General features: G+C 46.2%; 1 protein-coding gene across 4 annotated transcripts in view; it reads left to right on the top strand.

The window, feature by feature from the left end:
- MECR (mitochondrial trans-2-enoyl-CoA reductase) overlaps positions 1-16,082 on the top strand; it is a 37,392-nt gene that overhangs the window by 15,171 nt on the left and 6,139 nt on the right. For all 4 annotated transcript variants that reach the window (XR_014470421.1, XM_083173461.1, XM_083173462.1 and 1 more), the window contains exons 3-8: positions 10,382-10,513; positions 12,712-12,855; positions 12,961-13,063; positions 13,324-13,426; positions 13,500-13,573; positions 13,965-14,025. Coding sequence is in view for 3 of the 4 variants with exons in the window: in XM_083173461.1 (XP_083029587.1) it covers positions 10,382-10,513; positions 12,712-12,855; positions 12,961-13,063; positions 13,324-13,426; positions 13,500-13,573; positions 13,965-14,025 (617 nt within the window). In the remaining variant the exon portion in view is untranslated. The remainder of the gene's footprint in view (positions 1-10,381; positions 10,514-12,711; positions 12,856-12,960; positions 13,064-13,323; positions 13,427-13,499; positions 13,574-13,964; positions 14,026-16,082) is intronic.

Raw genomic sequence — 16,082 nt, 5'->3', positions numbered from 1 at the left:
ATTTGCGCTAGATATGCGTGGACGCTAGTAACACCAGATACCCTACTAGAGAGATCAATACATCAATATACAGAACCAATAGTGTTAGGCAGCGCCCAAATAAATTGTATTGAGGTAAATACTCAGTCTTTCCAACTCCTTTTAAAATTACAATCGACCAAGGTTTCTTCTTACATATAAAACATTTATTATAAAATACATAAAAATAAAAACAAAATTTCTTGAAAAATAAGTATTTCCTTGGGATTGGAGATTATACCAAGTACCCAATTCGTTTCGTCTCTTTGTGAGACTTGATCAGGGGTTTGACACTTTTTTTAGTATGAATCTTTAAAAATGCGATGATATTTTAACTTTTATTAAAGTTTTAATGGATTTCCTTGGTAGTTGAAGTTCCAAACGAAAAAATGTTTTACTGTATTATTTAGTCATGGGCATATGATCTGCCAATATTCAATCCCTCCTTTATTTCAAAGGTAAATCTGTGCCATTTGTAGTGGAGTGATCATCTTATTAACTTCATGAGAAAACGTAGTGTGCAGTACCAAAGAATTGGTGTTCACATGAAGTGGGGGTATTTTTACCTCCAAATAGGTAGAATAAATCACCTTTTAAGGCTTGAAACAAATTATGACGTCCCCTCAGTGTGGCCTGTGCATGTGAACTCTCCAACATTCTGTTTATTGAGGCATATAATGTGCACATCGGATAGACAAAATATAAAAAGAGCAGAGGGAGCGTCTATTTAGCATATTAGTCGAATCAGCTTCACTTGCATGTTAGACACACAGTCCCTCCAACAGGGCGTCATGACTGGATGTTGGAGGGACTGCATGTCTAAGATGCAAGTGAAGCTGATTCGACTAATATGTTAAGTAGATGCTCCCTCTGCTCTTTTTATATTTTGTCTTTTCGATGTGCACTTTATACTGGCTGACCTAGCATTGGGATATCTGACTTAACCCCCTGAGTAGACTTTGTGACACCAGAAGGGATCTGCCAGCCAGGTATATAAATAGAACAGTTTCTCAATGGAGGACATTCTATCCTGGTGGATCCTGTATATCAGACATCAGAGGAAACCCTACCAATGCAGGGTCTGTGTGAGCCCGTACCCCAGGCTGGGGGACACAGGACTGTCTAGCTAACGGTAGTGGTAAGGCTGCAGGTTACTGAGATTGCTATTTCAGGGTGCTGACTGCAAGAGGCTGCTGGAGGATCTATGCTACCAATTATCCTGTACCATGTCAGCATCTTTTTCTGTTGTGCTGTCATAATAAAGACTTAGTTTTTTATATAGTCTTGTCTACCCGAGTGATTTGGATCCCACGAGGTTAACCACCCAGCTAAGGGTGGTTTCCTCACAGGTGCCAAGCTAATCATTTTATTCTGCAGTCTGAAGAGTTACTTATATAGCAACTACATATTAAGCACCTTACAGAGAATACTTTCAGTCCTTGCCTTAGTGGTGCCTACAATTTGTATTTGAAAACACTGTTTTGCTTGCCTATGTATAAGATCAGGACTGAGTGAATGCCTCACCATTTAGTTGTTTCTATGAGTAGTGCAATTTGCACAATAATAGTTTGAAACATACCAAATAATCCGACTTATTCATATTTCTACAATATTGCACAACCATGGGAAAGGCATCTATATGAAATGGACGCCTCTTACGTGCATCTGACATTTGAGTACTTTGTCTGAAGATTCATTACCGATGTTCATGGCCCTCATCCAGTTTGCGTAAACCAAAGCGTACTCAGGCTGGCCTGATGAACCCCACTGCTGGGTCCAGCTTGACTGGCCAGACATGCTTGATTCCCCGAACTGTCTTGGTCACTACCTTTTACTCAAACCCCCCAAAAAGCAACAGCATGTCAATCATGTTGTTAGGATCCGCCTCCAGCGGATCTGTGTTATGCGCAGATTCACATATTCTGTGTGTAGTTTATGTTTTCCCTGGATTCTGCTCCCTGGGTTTTATCCCAGCCGGTGTGTGTGTGTTTACTCGCTGGTGGCCTCCAGTGGTCAGCCTGGGCCATTGCAGCTTACTTGCTGTGCTCTGTTATCAGGACTCAGGTGTCTTAATTAGGCTCCTAGCCTGCAGTGCTCACCTATAGGCAATGTGTAATCAGCACCACATTGTGCTCACTATAAAAACCCTCTGCTCACACACTTCGGTGCCAGTTATATTATTCAGTTTCATTGTTCAGTTCACGATGTAGTCCACTCTGTCCAGCTTCAGTCTGTTTATGTCCAGCCTGCATCCCAGTCTTGCTGTGTCCCTGCCGGTCTGTTGTGCTCCCTGGATCCTGAAGTGCTGTTCAGTGGAGTTCCTGGTCCCTGCTAGTTAACCCTCGTCTGTCCAGTCTGTTGATGTACCGTGTACCCAGTGTCATCCCCGTGATCCAGTGAAACCTGTTCTGGGTTGTCCTGCAAGGCTGTGTTGCGGTGTCCCTACTTCTCGGCTGCATAACATCTCTCAGCTAAGTTGGGGATTACCCACCTGTCTATTACTTTATTTGGTTACAGTTGCTTACTACATCTCAGTGTATTGTTACACCCACACCCTGTGTTGCACTATTGGTACCGGTGCATTTATTTTGATTTTGTGTCATCTGCTGAGCATTGTTGCTCCCCTGGGGTTTCTGGGAGTTCCCTGTTTCTGGTGTTTTAGTTAGTTGTCCCCTTGCTCTCTCCTGGCCTCGGCGGACGTGTTGTCTATCCATAAGACCTGCCTGTAGCGGAGTGGGGCGGACCTAATTCGCCCTTCAGCCGAGACGGGCCCAGGTGAAGCCTAGCCCTGCACACGTCCGTCGATTCCAGCCAGAGGCAACGGAGTTAGTTTGACGGGGACAATCCCAGAACCCTTACATTATAACTGGCCATAACAGATAAACTCTGGAGCTGAGTTCTGCCCTCTCAGTCCAGCAGTTTTCCTGCCTTGTTACAGTATTTTTTTTTGTCGTGTCATTGTTTGTTGTGTCTGGTCTATAACCTTGCACGGCCATATCATGCAGGCCATGCAAGAGTCATTAGCGGCTCTAAATTTGGCATTTACTGCCTTTAAACCTGGGCAGTTAGAGGTTTTGCAGCAGTCCTTACTGCAGTTGCAAAAACTCCTAACAGAAATTTTTCTGATCCTCCCAGAGGTCACTGGGGTTCATTCAGCCCCTGATGAGACCCTGCCTAAGGAGGTATTAGGCAGCAAGTCCTCAGACCCAGAGGTTCAGGTAATGCATAGGAGTGTTCTACGGCCGAAGCTCCCATCGGAGGAGCGTCAGCGGCGTAGAGACTTTAATCTATGCTTATACTGTGGAGATTCAGGTCACTTTGTGCAAACTTGTGTTTTGCGCAACTCCAGTGGTGGCAACAGGGTGTTTCCTCTGGCCAAGTCAGGGCAGGTTGTCAGATCTATGCCTGTCTACACTGTGGCAGAGGAGCGCTCTACTGAGTCTCCCAGTAAAAGCGCTCTGATTAATACGGTTGGTCCAAGTGCTGGGAGACCCCATTTTGGGTTTAAGAATCCGCAGAGGAGGTGCTCCCCGCATGATGGGATTTCTGTTCATATTAAGTCAGAGTTGCAAACCCTTAAGGGGAAAGCCCAGGTGATTGACTCAGATGCCGGGGGCCCGCCGAGCCGGTCTGATGCCGGGGGCCCGCCGAGCCGGTCTGATGCCGGGGTCCCGAAGTGCGCAGCCCCGAGTGGGGTCCCGAAGTGCGCAGCCCCGAGTGGGGTCCCGAAGTGCGCAGCCCCGAGTGGGGTCCCGAAGTGCACAGCCCCGAGTGGGGTCCCGAAGTGCGCAGCCCCGAGTGGGGTTCAAGTTGGTGTCGCCCCAGAGGGGGTTCAAGTTGTTGTCGCCCCAGAAGGGGTTCAAGTTGGCGTCGCCCCAGAGGGGGTTCAAGCCTGTGTCGCCCCAGAGGGGGTTCAAGCCTGTGTCGCCCCAGAGGGGGTTCAAGCCTGTGTCGCCCCAGAGGGGGTTCAAGCCTGTGTCGCCCCAGAGGGGGTTCAAGCCTGTGTCGCCCCAGAGGGGGTTCAAGCCTGTGTCGCCCCAGAGGGGGTTCAAGCCTGTGTCGCCCCAGAGGGGGACTCTGTCCATCCAGTCCCTAAGAGGGATTCTGATTGTCCTGTCTCAGAGCAGAGTTCCAGCCATGTCGGTAACATGGAGGGACCATCTGTTGGTCTTTTTGGTGCTGCCCAGCCCATAGCTATTAACGCTGGATGTGCTCAACTATCTTCTCCCTGCAGGAACTCTCCTAAGGTTTCATTTCCTATGGGAATGGAACCAATCTATGGTCTTTTCTCAGATTCTGAAACTGAGGAGATTCCGAATGTGCCTAGGCATTCTGGTGGGAAAGGGAAGAATCATCTGGTTGCTCGACCTATATTTTTTGAAGAGTATTTTGAACCAGAGATCTCTTCCTTTCCTAGTGTCTCCAAGCAGGCACAGGGGAAAAAGAAGAGGTATAAAAAGAGGCGCTGACCGTTGCCTTGACCCTGCTTGTAAAAAAAAAAATTTTTTGGTCTTGTTGTGTCCGAAGGCCACCTTTGAGAGGGGGGCACTGCAGTCGCAGCTTGTTCCTGTTTGTTTGTTGATACCACCATGCCAGGGTTTGGTATTCTCCATGTAGTGGAGAACCTGGTATTGGGGTCCCTTGACCCCTCTTCAAGGGGGGGGTACTGTTAGGATCCGCCTCCAGCGGATCTGTGTTATGCGCAGATTCACATATTCTGTGTGTAGTTTATGTTTTCCCTGGATTCTGCTCCCTGGGTTTTATCCCAGCCGGTGTGTGTGTGTTTACTCGCTGGTGGCCTCCAGTGGTCAGCCTGGGCCATTGCAGCTTACTTGCTGTGCTCTGTTATCAGGACTCAGGTGTCTTAATTAGGCTCCTAGCCTGCAGTGCTCACCTATAGGCAATGTGTAATCCGCACCACATTGTGCTCACTATAAAAAACCTCTGCTCACACACTCCGGTGCCAGTTATATTATTCAGTTTTATTGTTCAGTTCACGGTGTAGTCCACTCTGTCCAGCTTCAGTCTGTTTATGTCCAGCCTGCATCCCAGTCTTGCTGTGTCCCTGCCGGTCTGTTGTGCTCCCTGGATCCTGAAGTGCTGTTCAGTGGAGTTCCTGGTCCCTGCTGGTTAACCCTCGTCTGTCCAGTCTGTTGATGTACCATGTACCCAGTGTCATCCCTGTGATCCAGTGTACCTGTTCTGGGTTGTCCTGCAAGGCTGTGCTGCGGTGTCCCTACTTCTTGGCTGCATAACATCTCTCAGCTAAGTTGGGGATTACCCACCTGTCTATTACTTTATTTGGTTACAGTTGCTTACTACATCTCAGTGTATTGTTACACCCACACCCTGTGTTGCACTATTGGTACTGGTGCATTTATTTTGATTTTGTGTCATCTGCTGAGCATTGTTGCTCCCCTGGGGTTTCTGGGAGTTCCCTGTTTCTGGTGTTTTAGTTAGTTGTCCCCTTGCTCTCTCCTGGCCTCGGCGGACGTGTTGTCTATCCATAAGACCTGCCTGTAGCGGAGTGGGGCGGACCTAATTCGCCCTTCAGCCGAGACGGGCCCAGGTGAAGCCTAGCCCTGCACACGTCCGTCGATTCCAGCCAGAGGCAACGGAGTTAGTTTGACGGGGACAATCCCAGAACCCTTACATTATAACTGGCCATAACAGATAAACTCTGGAGCTGAGTTCTGCCCTCTCAGTCCAGCAGTTTTCCTGCCTTGTTACAGTATTTTTTTTTGTCGTGTCATTGTTTGTTGTGTCTGGTCTATAACCTTGCACGGCCATATCATGCAGGCCATGCAAGAGTCATTAGCGGCTCTAAATTTGGCATTTACTGCCTTTAAACCTGGGCAGTTAGAGGTTTTGCAGCAGTCCTTACTGCAGTTGCAAAAACTCCTAACAGAAATTTTTCTGATCCTCCCAGAGGTCACTGGGGTTCATTCAGCCCCTGATGAGACCCTGCCTAAGGAGGTATTAGGCAGCAAGTCCTCAGACCCAGAGGTTCAGGTAATGCATAGGAGTGTTCTACGGCCGAAGCTCCCATCGGAGGAGCGTCAGCGGCGTAGCGACTTTAATCTATGCTTATACTGTGGAGATTCAGGTCACTTTGTGCAAACTTGTGTTTTGCGCAACTCCAGTGGTGGCAACAGGGTGTTTCCTCTGGCCAAGTCAGGGCAGGTTTTCAGATCTATGCCTGTCTACACTGTGGCAGAGGAGCGCTCTACTGAGTCTCCCAGTAAAAGCGCTCTGATTAATACGGTTGGTCCAAGTGCTGGGAGACCCCATTTTGGGTTTAAGAATCAGCAGAGGAGGTGCTCCCCGCATGATGGGATTTCTGTTCATATTAAGTCAGAGTTGCAAACCCTTAAGGGGAAAGCCCAGGTGATTGACTCTGATGCCGGGGGCCCGCCGAGCCGGTCTGATGCCGGGGGCCCGCCGAGCCGGTCTGATGCCGGGGTCCCGAAGTGCGCAGCCCCGAGTGGGGTCCCGAAGTGCGCAGCCCCGAGTGGGGTCCCGAAGTGCGCAGCCCCGAGTGGGGTCCCGAAGTGCGCAGCCCCGAGTGGGGTCCCGAAGTGCGCAGCCCCGAGTGGGGTCCCGAAGTGCGCAGCCCCGAGTGGGGTCCCGAAGTGCGCAGCCCCGAGTGGGGTTCCGAAGTGCGCAGCCCCGAGTGGGGTCCCGAAGTGCGCAGCCCCGAGTGGGGTTCAAGTTGGTGTCGCCCCAGAAGGGGTTCAAGTTGTTGTCGCCCCAGAAGGGGTTCAAGTTGGCGTCGCCCCAGAGGGGGTTCAAGCCTGTGTCGCCCCAGAGGGGGTTCAAGCCTGTGTCGCCCCAGAGGGGGTTCAAGCCTGTGTCGCCCCAGAGGGGGACTCTGTCCATCCAGTCCCTAAGAGGGATTCTGATTGTCCTGTCTCAGAGCAGAGTTCCAGCCATGTCGGTAACATGGAGGGACCATCTGTTGGTCTTTTTGGTGCTGCCCAGCCCATAGCTATTAACGCTGGATGTGCTCAACTATCTTCTCCCTGCAGGAACTCTCCTAAGGTTTCATTTCCTATGGGAATGGAACCAATCTATGGTCTTTTCTCAGATTCTGAAACTGAGGAGATTCCGAATGTGCCTAGGCATTCTGGTGGGAAAGGGAAGAATCATCTGGTTGCTCGACCTATATTTTTTGAAGAGTATTTTGAACCAGAGATCTCTTCCTTTCCTAGTGTCTCCAAGCAGGCACAGGGGAAAAAGAAGAGGTATAAAAAGAGGCGCTGACCGTTGCCTTGACCCTGCTTGTAAAAAAAAAATTTTTTGGTCTTGTTGTGTCCGAAGGCCACCTTTGAGAGGGGGGCACTGCAGTCGCAGCTTGTTCCTGTTTGTTTGTTGATACCACCATGCCAGGGTTTGGTATTCTCCATGTAGTGGAGAACCTGGTATTGTGGTCCCTTGACCCCTCTTCAAGGGGGGGGTACTGTTAGGATCCGCCTCCAGCGGATCTGTGTTATGCGCAGATTCACATATTCTGTGTGTAGTTTATGTTTTCCCTGGATTCTGCTCCCTGGGTTTTATCCCAGCCGGTGTGTGTGTGTTTACTCGCTGGTGGCCTCCAGTGGTCAGCCTGGGCCATTGCAGCTTACTTGCTGTGCTCTGTTATCAGGACTCAGGTGTCTTAATTAGGCTCCTAGCCTGCAGTGCTCACCTATAGGCAATGTGTAATCCGCACCACATTGTGCTCACTATAAAAAACCTCTGCTCACACACTCCGGTGCCAGTTATATTATTCAGTTTTATTGTTCAGTTCACGGTGTAGTCCACTCTGTCCAGCTTCAGTCTGTTTATGTCCAGCCTGCATCCCAGTCTTGCTGTGTCCCTGCCGGTCTGTTGTGCTCCCTGGATCCTGAAGTGCTGTTCAGTGGAGTTCCTGGTCCCTGCTGGTTAACCCTCGTCTGTCCAGTCTGTTGATGTACCATGTACCCAGTGTCATCCCCGTGATCCAGTGTACCTGTTCTGGGTTGTCCTGCAAGGCTGTGCTGCGGTGTCCCTACTTCTTGGCTGCATAACATCTCTCAGCTAAGTTGGGGATTACCCACCTGTCTATTACTTTATTTGGTTACAGTTGCTTACTACATCTCAGTGTATTATTACACCCACACCCTGTGTTGCACTATTGGTACCGGTGCATTTATTTTGATTTTGTGTCATCTGCTGAGCATTGTTGCTCCCCTGGGGTTTCTGGGAGTTCCCTGTTTCTGGTGTTTTAGTTAGTTGTCCCCTTGCTCTCTCCTGGCCTCGGCGGACGTGTTGTCTATCCATAAGACCTGCCTGTAGCGGAGTGGGGCGGACCTAATTCACCCTTCAGCCGAGACGGGCCAAGGTGAAGCCTAGCCCTGCACACGTCCGTCGATTCCAGCCAGAGGCAACGGAGTTAGTTTGAAGGGGACACTCCCAGAACCCTTACACATGTTGCATATAATTGGGAACTGCAAGTGATCACGCAGGACCCATTCTAGCCGTTGGTAGACCACAAACCATTGGATTTGCACCTAAACCATCCAATCAACCCCTATGATAGATTTCTTATTTTAACTTTGGTACTTGTGTAGTTTCACGGCGCCACCAGCGTCTGTGTTTGAAACTTGGCAGCTTGCCAGACTCTGTGTTTACTGTGCGCGTGCCGATCTAGCTGTTCTCAGCGCAGCGCGTGCCTGCTTTACATATGTAATCTACGTTATCAGCGTAGCGCTGGGCAGCAGCAGCGCGTGCTGCCCAGCGCTGACAGGTCACTGTGGTACTTGTAGTTCCACAGTGAAATACACAGTCCTGCACACCGCTGACAACGGGGGCATGTAAACTGGACACCCCGGCACACCGCTAAAGTACGGGGCTTCTAAACTAGACACCCCGGCACACGCTAAAATTTACATGGATTACTCACAGGTATACGTGTCCGCTCGCCACGCTTCGGGCTCGCTGCGTTTGCCACACTTTTTGAAATCAGCTCCACGCTGACGTGGATAGTGGGGGTATGAAAAGGTCGGTCGGACGCGTACCGCGTCCCCTCGCGGGGCATGCTGCACTCGCCACTCTTCGGGGTGGCGTGGATAGTTGAATTAACAAGGTCGACAGCTGTATCGTTGACTAGTGTCATTGTGAAAAGGTTTAAGAGTGTTTTGCACAGTGCACCCCTATGTATATGCCCCCTTCTTAGCGGTTTCCAGGGAGTCTGGATTTAGACGCTTTAGCGTCTAAATTTTAGCACGTGTCGGGGTGCAGGGAGTCTGGATTTAGACGCTTTAGCTTCTAAATTTTAGCGTGTGCAGGGAGTCTGGATTTAGACCCTTTAGCGTCTAAATTTTAGCGCGTGCCGGGGTGTCTAGTTTAGAAGCCCCGTACGTTAGCGGTGTGCTGGGGTGTCCAGTTTACAAGCCCCCGTTGTCAGCGGTGTGCAGGACTGTGTATTTCACTGTGGAACTACAAGTACCACAGTGACCTGTCAGCGCTGGGCAGCACGCGCTGCTGCTGCCCAGCGCTACGCTGATAACGTAGATTACATATGTAAAGCAGGCATGCACTGCACTGAGAACAGCTAGAGCGGCACGCGCACAGATAAACACAGAGTCTGGCATGCTGCCAAGTTTCAAACACAGACTGTGCGCGCGGTGGCACCGTTAAACTACACAAGTACCTTAACTTTTTTATATTTGTGAAAAGGTAAGTATGTGAGATGTATGTCACAAAGTGATCTAGAGTGCAGCCATTTATTTATTCTGCGTAATATTTAATATATTGGGTTTAATCCATAAAAAATACCGGTTTATTTGTAGGACATAAATCTATGTGCACATAATTTTGATGTAGGCCTTTTAGAAGCATGGGGATTACGTACTGCTACAGTAGATACATTTTGGTAGTGTATTACCTTGGCTTTAAAAGAGAACAACTTCCATCTAGCTCATTCTGCATCTAAACTCAACAGGCTTTGAGCCCTGCAGATTGTTGATCAATCCAATTAATTGTAGTTGCATATAAAGGGGAGGTAGTTATTGTTGCATTGGAACACACCGCTCTTGTAGTTCTATCTTGGCCCAAATTTGTGGATTTATGTATGCTGCCCTGTGGGGCTTCAAACAAACCTCTGCAAATCTGGCGGTACAGAGAGTGCGCCATACAGCCACACTTGCTTACTTTCATGAGTAAATTGGATTGACCACAAGGAGTCGCTTCAATGTGATTCTCCATTTCCACAATACCCCGAGCATACGACAGCCACTGTTATGCTAGTAAGCGTAAGGAATGTTCTTACCCAAATAAAATGTTTTCCTCTTCTATCACATATAAGGAACTTAAAATTTTATCTGCTAATGTATTTTCTTAGGGACCTATGCATTGTTGCCCCAGCTCCCAGCTGTAGGGGGCAATGAAGGAGTAGGCGTAGTTGCAGAAGTTGGAGCTCATGTGTCGTCATTCCGGTCTGGTGATTGGGTGATTCCGGTGGACACTGGTCTAGGTGAGTAATGTTGAGACAATGCAGGTCTGTGCAGGTCCCCTTTTTCTTATATTCACCACTGTTTTTAGTTCAGGGGCATGTGGTCTGGGATGCAGTTACAGATCAGGCATTCCCAACCACGGTCCTAAAGGCACACCAACAGTGCAGGTTTTAGTGATATCCAGGCTTCGTCACAGATGGTTTAATCAGAATCCCTCAGATACTAATTAAGTCACCTGTGCTGAAGCCTGGATATCACTAAAACCTGCACTGTTGGTGTGCCTTGAGGACCGTGGTTGGGAATGCCTGTTCTAGAGGATAAATATATCTGATTGCTATGGGCAACAACTCTCACTTCTAAAAACTCACACTTTTTAGTTCATTTACTCTTTGAGTGTAGACAAAATATACCACACCCATTAATTACTTTGTCAAGAAAATATTCAGAAAAGTGCATAATTCTGATCATTAAAAAGAACTGTTTTGAAGGAGCCTATGACTAAATTGAAATTGTTACATTATGGGGCCATACATGGTACAATTGTGCTGTGCCATGCGATGCGCGCTTCCGCGGGCACCCCATCGCACAGCACATAGTCTGTGCAGCCTGTACTTTTTAAACTAGGTCACGATCACATCACATGCAAATCGCATGCGATCCGATGCGATCTAGTTCAAAACGCACAGGAATTATTGTACCGTGTCATCCTTTCATAATGAATACCAAATAGGCACACATTTAAGATTACCACACGTAGAAAATTGTAACCCAATAAACCATTTCTAAAATGTATCATTCTAAAACAAATGGTATTCAATAGATCTAACTGCCCAATAAAAAGTAATTAAAGTAATTCTTCTGTTTATTAGTGTGTAATAATTATTTTCATTTTTTTATTTTAAATGTAAGTGAAACATTTGATTAGAACTCTTGTGAGGTAGCACTTTTGCCTATTTGGTATTCATTATGAAAGGATGACACTGCCAATTTGAACTAGATCGCATCAGATCGCATGCGATTTGCATGTGATGCGATGCGATCGGGATCTAGTTTAAAAAGTAAAGGCTGTACAGACTATATGGGCTATGCGATGGGATGCCCACGGGAGCGCGCATCGCACAGCACAATTGTACCGTGTATGGGCACCATAACGTAACAATTTCAATTTAGTCATAGGCTCCATCAAAACCGTTATTTTTAAAGATCAGAATTATGCACTTTTCGGAATATTTTCTTGACATTACAAAGGAATAATAGAATGTGTACCTTTCAGAAATGAAAGCACCATTCTTCTATTTTCCAGGTCCCCTGATTTTGTAAGCAGTGACAGATCTCCCCTGCAGCTCTCTGGCCTCCCTGTCACCCAGGAAAGCCTTGATAACATTTACCTTTTATCAGTTAGGAAGTGTATGGTTTGCGGTCCCAGGCCGCGACGTCACGAAAAGGGGCGGGCCCGGCCGGCGCCGTCACTAAAGGGGGCGGGCCCGGCACCGCCGAAGTTACAGTGCTGCCGGGGAAGCGCTGGGAATCGCCGTCTAAGGCGGCGCTGCACTTCCCCGTGCACACAGCCAGGGCAGGCACCACGCTGTTTTAGCGGGGCGCTTCTAGCAGGGCAGGGCGCATTTTGCCCTGTAAAAATCGGGCAGGGCGCAGCGCCCCGCTAAAACAGCCTAGCGGGAACACTAAGTGTGTGTGTGCTTTCACAATTGTGTATGGTTATTTTTTGACCAGTAGTTGCAAGCTTTAAACAGTATTACTTACACTACTAAATAATGCCCTGTGTCGTCATCCCCTGTACAGCAGCCTGCCACAGGTGTCCTCCCTCCCCTGCACAGCAGCGTCCTCTCCCTTCACGTGTATTTTTTATATAGAAAATAGTAGGTGAGAGACAATGGCCCTTATTCTAGTTCACTTTCTGACAAAATCATTCTTAGATGGACAAAACCATGTGAGGCAGGTGTTACTTGTTCAGAGAGAATTAGATTTGGGTGGGGTTTTACGTCAAAGTGAGATCTATATTGCAGTGTAAAAATAAAGCAGCCAGTATTTACCCTGCACAGAAACAAAATGACTCACCCAAATCTAATTCTCTCTCTGCACATTTTACATCTGCCCCCCTGCAGTGCACATGGTTTTTTCCATCTAAGAAGGATTTTGTCAGAAAGGGTGAACTAGAATAAGGGCCAATGCGAGATTAAAAATGTTTCATTTTCTTTAGGTACATGGCGTACGGAGGGTGTGTTCAGTGAAGAAGCTCTGGTTCGAGTCCCCAGTGATATATCTGTGGTGGGAGCAGCAACATTGAGCGTCAACCCTTGTACTGCATACAGACTACTCTCTGATTATGAAACCCTTCGGCCAGGTACTTTATATGTTATTCCAAAGAGGAGGAGTGTGAGAATAGCTATTTGTACTTATTTAGGCTGGTTCTCTTTTTTATTTTACTTTCCTTTTTCTTCCTTGCCAGGTGACTCCATAATACAGAATGCCAGCAACAGTAGTGTGGGTCAGGCAGTTATACAGATTGCTACATCACTGGGCATCACCACCATTAACATTGTGCGAGATAGGTATGTGCAGAAATGGCACGCTCAAGTGGAAATTTGCTTTATAGGTGATAGAGATGTGGTACAATTTGACAAATGTCCCTGTTAAAATGTAATCCAAAGCATTCATTATCACAGTAGTTACCTAATGTATATTATTTTACTGGCAAGTTAGAATTCCTGGGCTATGCTCTTCTATAAAGTATAAATACAAAGGGACCTGACAGGCTTTAGGCATCAATCAGAAGATTTGTATAGTGAAGCATATCTATATGTATCTGCAGGACCGAGCTACAGAGCTTAGTACATAGACTTCATGAGTTAGGTGCTGATCATGTGATCACTGAAGATCAACTTCGTAAACCAGAGATGAAAGATCTGTTTAAGGTAAGGCAACTCATCCTGGACAACTCATACTAAACTCTATCTGGAGTCTCTCTTCATATTCTGTCTCTTACAGACCTGTCCTCGCCCCCGACTGGCATTAAACTGCGTTGGAGGAAAAAGCACAACTGAAATGTTGCGCCATTTGGAGTAAGTATTCCTATTTACCGATTAACAGAACAAGTGAGGGAACTTTAACCCTTTGAGTGGCAATATCTCTGTGAGAGATGTTCCAAATATCCGTTAAAAATGCCAGCGCCGCTCACATTTGTTATATAAATTCAAATGTAAAATGTCTAAAAAAAAGATTATATTTCCTATATAAGGTAAACATTACAGGTCATTATGATGAATACAAATGTTTGCTTTTCGCACCTACTTTGACAAATTCACTTGGCACTCAAAGGGTTAATATGCAAGACCTATATTGGAATTGGTATAGATTTATTTTTACACATTGGACCAAAATGATCACTCAGTCCAAACTATCCTAATGATCACATGGTTACAGTGGGTAACATTATTTTTTATTGTCATTTAGTTATGGTGGCACCATGGTAACGTATGGAGGGATGGCTAAGCAGCCGGTCACTATACCAGTGGTAAGTATTTCATCTGTCTGTCTGATTTTGCCGTGAAATATGGACTGTTTATGTAACTTCTAATTTACACCTTTAGTTTAGGATCTCAACCATTGCCTTAACACCATGTCAGCTGTTAAACCTTTGTCCTATGACTTGGAGTTTGCTAACAAACCTTAAGCTGGGCATACACTATAGAGCAGGGGTAGCCAACTTCAGTCCTCGAGAGCTACTAACAGTTAATGTTTTCCAGCTCGCCCCGCAGGTACACAGGTGCACTTGTTAAGCTGGCCATACATCAGAAAGATCAATCTTAAGATCGATTGCGCTCATGATTGTGTACAATTTCCCTTGAAATCCCCGGCAGTCCTTGGTTTTTTTGGACACACAATCTACATACAATCCATCATACAATCCATCATACAATCAGTCATACAATGCATCTGCTGCATGATTGTGTACACAAGATGTGCACACAATCTGCATACAATCCATTGAGATTGTATGATTGGGTACAATATCTTTCTGATGTATGGCCACCTTTACTGACTAAAGGTGGCCATACATCAGAAATATATTGTACCCAATCATACAATCTCAATTGATTGTAAGATGGATTGTATGCAGATTGTGTGCACATCTTGTGTACACAATCATGCAGCAGATGGATTGTATGACTGATTGTATGATGGATTGTATGTAGATTGTGTGTCCAAAAAAAACAAGGACTGCCGGGATTTCAAGGGAAATTGTACACAATCATGAGCGCAATCGATCTTAAAATCGATCTTTCTGATGTATGGCCAGCTTAACACATTTTAAAGATCCACAGGTGGAGCTAATTACTTCACTTGTGATTCTGTGAGGAGACATGGAAAACGTTAACTGTTGGTAGCTCTCAAGGACTGGAGTTGGCTACCCCTGCTATAGAGTATATGGAAAACCATCTGTCCTATCTGGCTGGTTGGAATGAAGATCTGAAAATAACAATGACCACTTTGCTCCCAAAAACTGGAAAATGGACAAAAATGGTTGTTCAAACAAAATGGTTAAATCAAGAATTAACCAATTTGTCTCAACAAGTGGGCAGAGCATACTACTCACCATCGAGCAAGTGTGCATAGAGATGTATTGGTGGGTAAAGATGGCATATAAACAGTATGTCAAAGGTCATGGTGCAGTAATTGTGGGCCCATTGCTAGAAGGAACACATCACATTTAGAGAATGGGGCATTTTTTCAGATCACTTTGAGAAGCATTGTATTCTTAGAATGTTACCCCCAGGGGTTCCCAATCTTTTTTTAATCACGGCACCCTAGAGTATAAGAATTTTTTTTGCGGCACCCCTAGGCCAAAATTATTTTAATTAGATTGGATTTATATGTGATTCTTAGGGTCAGTTATAGGGAAAAGGGCAGGAATTGCTTCTGTTTGTACACATTTTATGATTGGCAGCCACCAGCACTGGTTTTGCTTATAAATAATTAACCATTAATAATTTGAGTTGGTCCTGGACTACCAACCCAGGGCACCCCTGCATGTGTCCCGAGGCACCCCAGGAAGCCACGGCGCACAGTTTGGGAACCCCTGGTTACCCCTATGCTCAAAGCAAAGTCTGTGTTTTTTTATGGGGGGAACAGGAGTTCATACTGATGGCAAGATCTAAAAATAACTACCCTGTTTAATAAGAGGGAAAATATATATTGAATTTTAATCCATATAGAAAATGCTTTTTCTATTAATACCTGGCAGGTAACTTGCCAAGTTATTTCTACCTTATGTTATATAACAAATGATTTTACAAAGATAAGTGACCGCCAAAGGAACCGGATTTTAAAAAAATATATATTTGTTTGCGTGTACAATACATTGAGTCAGAGAAAAATGTATTATTATTTGTATCTATATTCCCTGCCCTGCGTTAATTAGCTTCATTTGATACTAAATAATACTCTAACTACAATTAGATTCAGGTTTTAAAGGATATATATCCCACAGAGAACAGATACAAGTCTCAATATATTTTCCCAGGTCTATTATTCTGTTGGTCTGTGATGACCTTTTCATGTGGAATTGCT

This window comes from Crinia signifera, chromosome 2, assembly GCF_055691185.1.
Source record: "Crinia signifera chromosome 2, ASM5569118v1, whole genome shotgun sequence".
NCBI classification, from domain to species: domain Eukaryota; kingdom Metazoa; phylum Chordata; class Amphibia; order Anura; family Myobatrachidae; genus Crinia; species Crinia signifera.
This window is presented reverse-complemented; position numbering and strand designations above follow the sequence as displayed.